Source organism: Lepisma saccharinum (assembly GCF_977018435.1).
Source record: "Lepisma saccharinum chromosome 12 unlocalized genomic scaffold, izLepSacc3.1 SUPER_12_unloc_1, whole genome shotgun sequence".
Lineage (NCBI taxonomy): Eukaryota > Metazoa > Arthropoda > Insecta > Zygentoma > Lepismatidae > Lepisma > Lepisma saccharinum.
In genome coordinates this window covers 7,924,580-7,935,312 of record NW_028142891.1, presented here as the reverse complement: position 1 = coordinate 7,935,312, position 10,733 = coordinate 7,924,580, and the positions used below count along the sequence as shown (strand labels likewise).

Sequence of the window (10,733 nt, the reverse complement as noted above, 5' to 3'; positions counted from 1 at the left end):
TCAGCCGGAAGTCGGCTCTCTGAGGAGCAGCACCAAATATCCACATGCCCCACGAATGCAGGGACACCTCCCTAAAAGGCACAGCCAAAAAAAAAAAAAAAAAAAAAAAAAAAAAAAAAAAAAAATTGGCACGTACGTATGAAGGGTTTCACATTGGAATGTACAGTATCACGTTGGCGGAAGGAAAACAGAGAGTAGCACAAACAGATAAAAATCAGTAACACAGATATTGACCCTTTGTCCTGAAAAATAGGCAACTTGTGCTAAATCTTGAATCATTGCTGCTTGATGTTTCTGTTCATTACCGATGGTATGAAGGAACGACGATGAACTCGGAATGCAGCACGTAAGCACTGCGAAGGACAGTATGAAAACATCCTTTGGCGTGTGCAGAACGGAAACTCACAAGAGGGGCTCAATATGACGACCACCAACATCGATGCACACATTGTACCTTCGAAGAATGTTCTCATACAGACGATTGAAGACCAGTGGATTCTCTCGAATGAAGTCCGCTGCTGCCACAATCCTAGCAACCAGGTCATGCTCAGACTCGATGGGGGTTTCATAAATGAGACTCTTCATGCGCCCCCATAGAAAAAAGTCCAGGGGCGTTAAGTCGGGAGATCGTGGGGGCCACGGCACGGGCCCGGCACGCCCTATCCATTGCCTGTAATATCTGTGGGTCAGATGGTCCCGTACGTCTCGTGCAAAGTGGGGTGGCGCCCCATCATGCTGGAACCACATGTTTTGCCTAATGGCCAATGGCACATTTTCCAACATCTCGGGCAATGTCTCTTGGAGAAAAATCAGATAAGTACAACCTGTGAGATTGGTGGGAAGAACGTATGGGCCAATTAAACGACCGGCCAGTATTCCTGCCCAGACGTTGATGCCCATTCGCTGCTGGAACCCACGAGCTTTCGTTGCGAATGGGTTCTCTTCATCCCACACATGGCTGTTGCGGGAATTAAAAACACCCTCTCTGGTGAATTTTGCCTCATCCGTGATGAGCACCAACTGTGGAAACTGAGGCGTATTCACGCAACGACGCACAAACCATGTGCAGAAGCGAACACGTGGTTCAAAATCTGTGGGACCCATGGCGTGCACCTTCTGGGGGTGATATGGGTGCAGTTGTTGATCATGAAGGACATTCCACACTACAGACTGAGATACACCAACATTCCGCGCTACGATTCGGGTACTCGTACCAGGGTCTTCGTGCACAGCATGAAGAATTGCCTCCTCCACCGCAGGCGTGCGCCTCGTCCTTGGGGCACCTGTGTCCACAGTACTCACAACAAATGTTCCGGATTCACGAAGACGACGGTTCACTTTTTCGAATATGGTGTGTGATGGCGTCACACGTTCCAGGAAACGTTCCTGGTACATCGCACGGGCAGCCCTTCCATTGCATCTCGCTTCACCATAAATGAGCATCATGTCTGCATACTCCTTGAAACTGTATTGCACCATCGTGGGAGTTTTCACGTCCACACACACCCACAACGTCGTAATGTTCCCAGAAGATACGTCGTGTGTACGTACTCAACCAATGTGTCACGTCCAGCGCTCTCTCCATACAGTCTTGCAATACCCAGAGGGCGCAAGAGTCAACTTCGACCAGGGATAGCGAGTGACTCCTAGTATGACGTCAGCGCACACCTTCATGCATCACAGAGGCTACGAACGGGAAGGAACGTCAGTAAGTACGGGTTGGTCGCTCCCGTTCCATGTCCTTCACGTGAGAACGTTAATGACTAACGTCGGACTCGCATGGGATACCTCTACACGCTCTGCAGTAATGTAGTACAGAACAATACGAACGTGTCCCAGCATTCGTGGGGCACGTGGATACGTATTTGGTGCTGCTCCTCAGAGAGCCGACTTCCGGCTGACCTTGTACTCCCGAGGTCCCGGGTTCAACGAATTCCCGGTGGGAGGGGGCACGTAGTGGTTCATATCGCAATTGTAATTGCACGTTGCATTCCACGTAGCATGCACGTGTACATCCATCACTCCATTTTGCGTACCATCTGGGATGCGCGACAGTCACTGTCCAAGCATGTTCCATTTGTCGCACTTCATGCGCTCCTCTGGGGACTCCCTCCATGTGTCACTTTTCGACCGTCCTGTGACAGCATGTTCCCTCGTCGTCTTTCTCCATTTTGCGCGAGTTTCCGCTCACATGCAGTGGGGATTCCCCATTTCCTTTGGGGATTCCCCTTGCACATTACGAAAAGCGCCGCAATTTCAACGCCCTGATATTGTTTGGATACGACTTCCTCCACTTCCGCCAGAGCCGATCTTCGTATCTTTCGTGGTTCAGATGTTATTGCTCTTTGAAAGAGGTGTGAACCGATTTTCTCACGGCTCTGGCAGCCACACGGTGCCGTTTTCGTAATTTTGCCACATGGCACTTTCGGCTTGTTTTTCCTTCTAGATTAACCCCCTAAGTTTGTAATGGGAGTTCGAAATCACCCTGTATATATATATATAAATAATATGGAGGCTTAATTTTGTACCCCCCAAATGAAATACGTTCCTGCGCCACTGCCTAGTACAGTTTGAAGGCGCCAAGAACAGAAGCACGCAAGTATGCAGCTCTCAGCGCTGATGCTTGGTGACTAGGTCACGTGATATCCACACTCGTTGTTCATTTGTTTTAAATCGCGGAGATAGAGAGCTAGCAACACGGGTTAAATATGCGTTATGGGTCAGCAAGTTATTGGTTAAAGTTCTTCTAATGTGTGGAAATGTATGTGTACGAACATTTGAAAAATGTTGAATTCTATGGTTAAAAACAAGTGTCTAAAACGCGAGGAAAAGAATGTGTCCTCAGTTCTATCTACTGATCGTATTTGGCGCTGCAGTCGAAGTGCAATTCGAAAGACTCACTTCCAGTCCACGACTTGAAGATCACACTCAAAGACCATAATCGGAGGATGCTCGCTTCAAGTACGGTCTTGCACCTTTCGGACATGGCCATAGAACAAGTAAAAAAAAAAAAGAGAAAAAGTGCACCCCCCCCCTTTCCCAGCTCATTCTTTGCCACTGTTCTGCACGGCAATGTAATAATTGCAGAATTCAAGTCCTATGTTTCTCTCTGTTTTTTTAATGCTATTGAAATATTGCCCGTATTATTGTCTGTTGCAAGGTAAAATGTAAAGATAGGGTCATTTCTTTCTTCTTCACACAGATGATAAAAGTTCCACCTTCGACAGTTGCGTTATCTTTGAAATACGGAGGATTTTCCCTTCTACCACCTGTTGCTCGAACTTCCAGCTGGTCGCCTTGTTTTTACTCTGCAGCTGGTGCCAGTGTTTTGTCTAGCGTCTGCGAAGTTGTCCCTTGCCGATAACAGCAATGACTCATCCAGCATGAAGGCAAAAGTCACTGTTTTGAATCTCTTGACGATAATGAAATTCAATCTTCAGAAAGAAAAACAAGAGTTAAAACAACTTCATGTTCTGCACCTTCTGATAAACAAAACTGTAAATTTTATTTTGCATCTTACACAAGGATAAACTTCCTGAAAACTCAGAGCAAGGAAATGCACACAATATAATCGCTGCTTATCTTCAGAACCATTCATGGTGGGGGGAGGGGGGTGCTCAATGTGTAAGCTGAGAACGATTTAAAAAAAAGTATTCAATGTATAAGTTGACACCGATCATCGTCGATTAACGTGAGAGTAAATAACGATCTCCCATTTCGATATCTGAAAATGCACAGGTTTCATAAAGCTTGTTTTGTGTTCATTTTATGCTTTTGGGCTAATCGGGACTAAATATACAGTTTCACTTTAGTGAAATCCAATTCCAAACCAAAATGATTATCGAGTATGACACTGTTCAATGTGTATTGAATACGCATTGGGTGCAAACAGATCGCAAGTTGCGTTTTTCCTTTTTCAGGCTGGCTTACAATTCAAGTCGAGGAAGAGTATGGACTGCTCCCTGGAATGGGGAGGGGGTGAATTAGAAGTTGATCGAAGGAAGGAAAACGACATTTTTACGATGTATTTTACACAGCCGAACCAAAACGAAATTTGCAGCCCCACTTTGTGTGTGTGTGTGTGTGTGTGTGTGTGTGTGTGTGTGTGTGTGTGTGTGTGTGTGTGTGTGTGTGTGTGTGTGTGTGTGTGTGTGTGTGTGTGTGTGCGTGTGTGGGCGCACGCGCGCGCGCGCGCAGGTAAGATTTTCCGAGAGATCTTATCTTACCAGTTTATCTTGTAACAGACAATGCGCTAGTAAACCCGTATTAAATCCAACATTCATTCTGCTCGATTATCTCCCGATAACTACCTTTTTCCTGGGAACCGTGAAAGTTCGTTGTATCGAGAGTTGACTGTAACAAATATGAATGTAAAATAATTACGTCAACACTTAACAAATACAAATAACTACTGTATATTTACTGCACTATTGCAGGTTGACTCAAGTAAATAACGTTTACACTTATTTTCGCCATTCACTCCCAGTTACTAATACAAGGTGTCTGAAATGTCCTCACTTCCATCCATCTTGTTCGATATTCTCATTACGTTAAAACTTTTGATCATTTCCAGCGAGATGGAGTTCCATGCCTCACGAACCCCATTCACAAACGGCAGCGATGCATGTTTCACCCTTCCGCTTGGTGAGAGTTCATGCTGTGTTGATGTCATCCATCTATTGTAAGCATCATGCACTGCGACCTTGAACGGGCGATTGATAACTTTGCTCCCTCCTCTCCTATGAAAAGCCTAACATCTGGAAGTTCAAGGTCGCATGGTGAAATGCAGCAGCTACGAAAGCAAGGAAAATCTCGATTTTATGATCTACTAATGAATTTGAAATGAAATACGTAAACGTTAGTCCGACACTAAGAAAGCCATTTCTGGGACCTGAATTGTACTGCACATTATATAAGAGATACATTTTTTTGTTGCTTTTCCCCATCAAAAACGAGGGTGCGTATTATACACGCACGTGCATTATACATGTGTAAATACGGTATTTAGTTTTCTCTTTGCTAGCTTCCAAACCTATCTCTTTAGCTGCTTTGAAAAATATTTTAGCATTATCCTTAACATCCCCTAATAAGTCTACATCATCTGCATATGCTAACAACTGAGTCACACCATTTAATTTTAGTACTTCTTTAGTTTCTTTTACCTTCCTAACAGCATATTCTAAGGCAAAATTAAAGAGCAATGGAGATAATGCATCTCCTTGTTTTAATCCATCAGGAATTGTAAATTTGTCAGACACATTAATACCCACACAAATTTTACTTTCTGTTTCAGTGGTTCATACTTTTATCATATTAACAAGCTTCTTAGGTATTCCAAATTCGACTAATATATTATATAATTTATCTCTTTTGACCGAATCATATGCTTTTTTGAAATCAATGAATAGCTGATGGACGCTTTGATTCTATTCCCACTTTTTCTCAAGTGTCTGTCTAATGTGAAAAATTTGATCTCTAGTTGATTTGTTACATTTAAATCCACATTGATAATCACTTATAATTTCATTATCATATGGGGTTAGTCTTGTTAAAAGAATGTTAGATAATATTTTATATGTTGTTGAGAGTAGAGAAATTCCACGGTAATTATTGCAGTTCATTTTATCACCTTTTTTAAACACAGGAACAATTATGGATTCTTTCCACTGTTGAGGGATTTCTTCTTTATTCTTGTTCTAATTTATGAATTTGACATATTAACGAATTTCCACCATATTTAATTAACTCTGCTGGTATTAAGTCAATGCCAGGTGCTTTGTTATTCTTTAGCCTTTTAATAGCATCTTTAACTTCAATCAAGTGAGGTTCTGGAACTAAAGGCGCTGCTGTGTGGACTTCATTCACTTCTGATTTATCTCCTACATGAACATTTAAGAGGTCGTGAAAGTAGTTCTTCCATCTATTTAAAATATCACTTGGATCAGGCAAAAAAATCGCTATTTATATCTTTTATCAAATTTAATTTAGGTTGCCACCCCTTTCTAAATTCATTTACACCTTTTCACATGTCTGCAAGCTAAAGGAAATAGAAAACATTCCCATAAAACTTTATCTTCGTACACCATGCAAAATTTCGCACTTGCATGCAGTTGTCACCGGCACTGTTTGTGAAATGCCAGATAAGATTTTTAAATAGTTTTTTGTGCACAGATGCAGTAAATATCTTTACATTGAAAATGTGGCTTCTTCATAGTCGAAGTTCCGTAAGTACCTTAGTAGGAGGCCATGTGGGAAGTCCAGGGTGGACATTGTTTTCAACAATGTCCCTGTATAAAACAAGCTCTTTGGCTTGCCCAACTCATTATCACATTTATTTATTTATTTATTTGAACACAACAGGCAAATGCCCAATTACATTGCTCTACATTTTCTGCTTTGAGTTGGTTACTTCGCATGATTTAATGACAAGAAATGTTCTTGAACAGGATTCTCACATACCTGGAAAGCCTGGTGAACCTAAGGGAAAATCTTCTAATTATTCAATGAGTTCCAATGAAGTATATCTGAGGGACTTAGAATTTGCTCCTACCTGTTGATATGCTAACTAACTAACTAACTCTCTAGCCTTCTTAAACCCGAAGGTTCATGGCTGCAGCAACACAGGCCTTCCATCTGTCCCTATCTTGAGCAAGATCTATATACTCTTTTCCATCCCTACCGATTTCCTTTAGGTCCATCTCAACGTTGTCCCTCCATCTTCGTCTTGGCCTTCCTACAGGTCTCTTACCATCTGGTTTCCCAACAAGAATCCTGTAAACTCCTCTTTCCTCTCCCATTCGTGCCACATGGCCTGCCCACCTAAGTCTTCTTGATTTAATTATTATAATAATATCTGGACATGAATACAAATTATGTAGTTCTAAATTATGTAACCTTCTCCACTCACCTGTCTCCTCATCCCTTTTAGGTCCAAATATTTTCCTAAGAATCTTATTTTCAAATACTCTCAATTTATGTTCCTCTTTTAATGTAAGGGACCAAGTTTCACACCCGTATAATACTACAGGTAAAATTACTGTTTTGTATATTTTAACTTTTAGTTTCTTAGATATTAAACGAGAAGACAAAAGTTTATGAAGAGAGAAGTAACATGCATTTCCTGAATTAAGCCTACTTTTTATTTCCTCTTTAATATAATTTTCATTTGTTAATATTACTCCTAAGTATTTGAATTTGTTAACTGGTTCAAACGAGTTGTTATCAATAATTAGATTTTTATTATTACCTAACACTTGGTTTCGGCCTGTAAGCATATATTTAGTTTTCTCTTTGTTAACTTCCAAACCTATCTCTTTAGCAGTTTTGAAAAATATTTTAGCATTATTCTTAATCGTATTTATATCATCCCCCAGTAAGTCTACATCATCTGCATATGCTAACAACTGAGTCACACCATTTAATTTTAGTCCTTCTTTAGTTTCTTTTACCTTCCGAACAGCATATTCTAAGGCAAAATTAAAGAGCAATGGAGATAATGCATCTCCTTGTTTTAACCCATCATGAATTATAAATTTGTCAGACATATTATTACCCACACGAATTTTACTTTCTGTTTCACTGGTGCATATTTTTATCATACTAACAAGCTTCTTAGGTATTCCAAACTCTACTAATATATTATATAATTTATCTCTTTTGACCGAATCATATGCTTTTTTGAAATCAATGAATAGCTGATGGACATTTTGTTTATATTCCCACTTTTTTTCAAGTGTCTGTCTGATATGAAAAATTTGATCTGTAGTTGATCTGTTACGTTTAAATCCACATTGATAATCACCTATAATTTCATTAGCATATGGGGTTAGTCTTGTTAAAAGAATGTTAGACAATATTTTGTATGTTGTTGAGAGTAGAGAAATTCCACGGTAATTATTGCAGTTCATTTTATCACCTTTTTTAAACACAGGAACAATTATGGATTCTTTCCACTGTTGAGGGATTTCTTCTTTATTCCATATTAAACAAATTAATTTATGAATTTGACATATTAATGAATTTCCACCATATTTAATTAACTCAGCTGGTATTAAGTCAATGCCAGGTGCTTTGTTATTCTTTAGCCTTTTAATAGCATCTTTAACTTCAGTCAAGTTAGGTTCTGGAACTAAAGGTTCTGCTGTGTGTACTTCATTCACTTCTGATTTATCTCCTACATGAACATTTAAAAGGTCATTAAAGTAGTTCTTCCATCTATTTAGAATATCGCTTGGGTCAGCTAGAAAATCACCGTCTTTATCTTTTATCAAGTTTACTTTAGGTTGCCACCCCTTTCTAAATTCATTTACACCTTTATATAAATCTCTGATATTTTTATTTTTGCTGTTTGTTTCAATTTCGTTAATTTTGCTTTTCAAGTAATCTCTTTTTTTACTTCTAAACGTGCGGTTAACTTCTCGCTTTATTGTATTATAATTGCTTAGATTTGTATCATCCGAGTTATTTAACCACCTAAGTCTAGCCTGATTTCTTATTTCTATTAGATTATGACATTCATTATCAAACCATGGCTTACTTTTTCTTGGTTTATGGTATCCTATAGTTTCTTTAGCTGCTGATTCTATTGCATTATGTATGTGCTCCCAATTCTTATTTATGTCTGTTTCATTTATATTTTCATCATCATTTAAATCCTGCAAAACATCAAATCTATTTGACAGTTTAATTTGGTAATCTTTCTTAATTCTTTCATCAGCAAACTTTCCTGTATCAAATTTTATAACTTTTAGATTTTGTTGCTTATGATTTATCACTGAGAGTCTTTCTCTTAATTTAGCAATTACTAAATAATGGTCACTGGCACAGTCAGCACCTCTATGTGTACGAACGTCAATTATACTAGTATGCCTTCTCTTATCAATGAGAATATGGTCTATCTGATTATGAGTTTTACCATCTGGAGAAGACCAGGTATATTTATGGATATCTTTATGTTTAAAAGTGGTACTTTTCACAATTAAATTCTTTGAGGTTGCAAAAGTAATCAATCTTATACCATTATCATTACTTAATTTATGAAGACTTTCTTTACCAATCGTGGGTTTAAATGTCTCTTCTTTGCCAATCTGTGCATTACAGTCACCTAACAGAATTTTCATATCATCATGAGAAAATTTATCAAAGACCTGTTCTAACTCTGTATAAAAATCATCTTTAGTATTATCATCTTTATCTTCCGTTGGTGCATGTATGTTTATTAAAATAATTTTACACCACCTACCCTGTAAAACTGCATATGATATCCTATCATTAATAAATTCTATTGTTTTAAGAGCCGAGATAATTCTATTATTTATGAAAAAGCCTGTTCCAAAATTATGATTTTCAGTACCACCATAGAAAAAAGTATAATTTTTAGTTTTACAATTCCCTTCTCCTGGCCACCTAACTTCCTGGACAGCTACTACATCTAATTTATACTTCACTATTTCATTAACTGTACACTGAAATGCCCCAGGCCGGTAAAGGCTCAGAACATTCCAGGTGCCTAATTTAATATCCTTATTCCTAACGTAGATCTTATCCTTAGTCCAGGGACCTCCCAAAGTAGTCCCCACCCGGAGATCCGAACGGGGGACTATTTTACCTCTGGAATATTTTACCTTGGGAACATCCATGGCCTTATATTTCTGTTTCTTGACATGTCTTTTTACAGTGCAGAGTTGTCAGCTCTACGCCTAACCCCCGATATGAATGGAGGAACTACTACACAAGACAAACACAAACATATTAGACAGCACAATTACTACACAAGACGAACACAAACACATTAGACAGCATAACTACTACACGAGACACACACAAACACATCACAACTACTACACAAGACACACACAAACACATCACAACTATAACACAATATAAACACACACACCACAACTACTACACAATATAAAAACAAACAAACAAACAAACAAACAATAATTGATATGCTAGTATATATAAATGATTGCAACTTCATTAACCACCTTTATGCAAGCTACTTTGAGAGACTCCCCAATGGAGTAGTGGTAATGTCGTTGTCTTGTAATCAAGGGATCCTAGGTTCGATATCCGGTGGAGGCACATAGTGATTGAGCTCCAATTTTGAATTGTAGGTCCAGTTCTGATTAGTCTAACATTGAATAAAGTGGACTCAAAACAAAATTGAAATTCCAACAAGATACTTTCAAGATACAGGCTTTACATATGTGTTTATTTTGCATTACAAATTTATTTACATTGTGTGGGGTGTAAGGGGTGCTCCTTCCATGTAGTTCATCCAATAGTCAACCTCACTTCCACATAGTACACCCTGGACTGTACACAAACGAGGCTCTGGCGACTGGCCCCATGGCCAGTATAATTTTGTTTGTGTTGTCCTGTGTTTTGTCCTTATTTGTGCTGAGTGTCCTTTTTAGCCTCAGCTTTTAACCAAGGTAAGAAAATTTTAGTTTTCAGACACAATTTTATTTTTGTTATGATAAGGGGCTGGACCCTGTACAGTGTGATGGGTGCAAAATAGCCTGAGTGCTGATGCACCCAAAATATTTTACTTCAAATTCAAATTTACATTGTGTGTTATTCTTCTCGAATGTGTTTATTTTAATATCCTCAGATGGCTTTTCAACCTTATTAATGAAATATCATCCATGTTGCGATATGATAACATTGTTTTCCCAAATGTTTTCAGCTTTTTGAGAAGAGTGGTCCTTTTACACTGTTTCTGAGGA

General features: G+C 38.9%; 1 protein-coding gene across 1 annotated transcript; it reads right to left on the bottom strand.

Moving 5' to 3' along the window:
* Positions 1-402: 402 nt before the first annotated feature.
* Positions 403-1,479, bottom strand: LOC145982158 (histone-lysine N-methyltransferase SETMAR-like). Its single transcript, XM_083115726.1, has one exon. It carries the CDS (start codon positions 1,477-1,479, stop codon positions 403-405), a length of 1,077 nt encoding a protein of 358 aa, XP_082971852.1.
* Between the last annotated feature and the right edge of the window lie 9,254 nt (positions 1,480-10,733).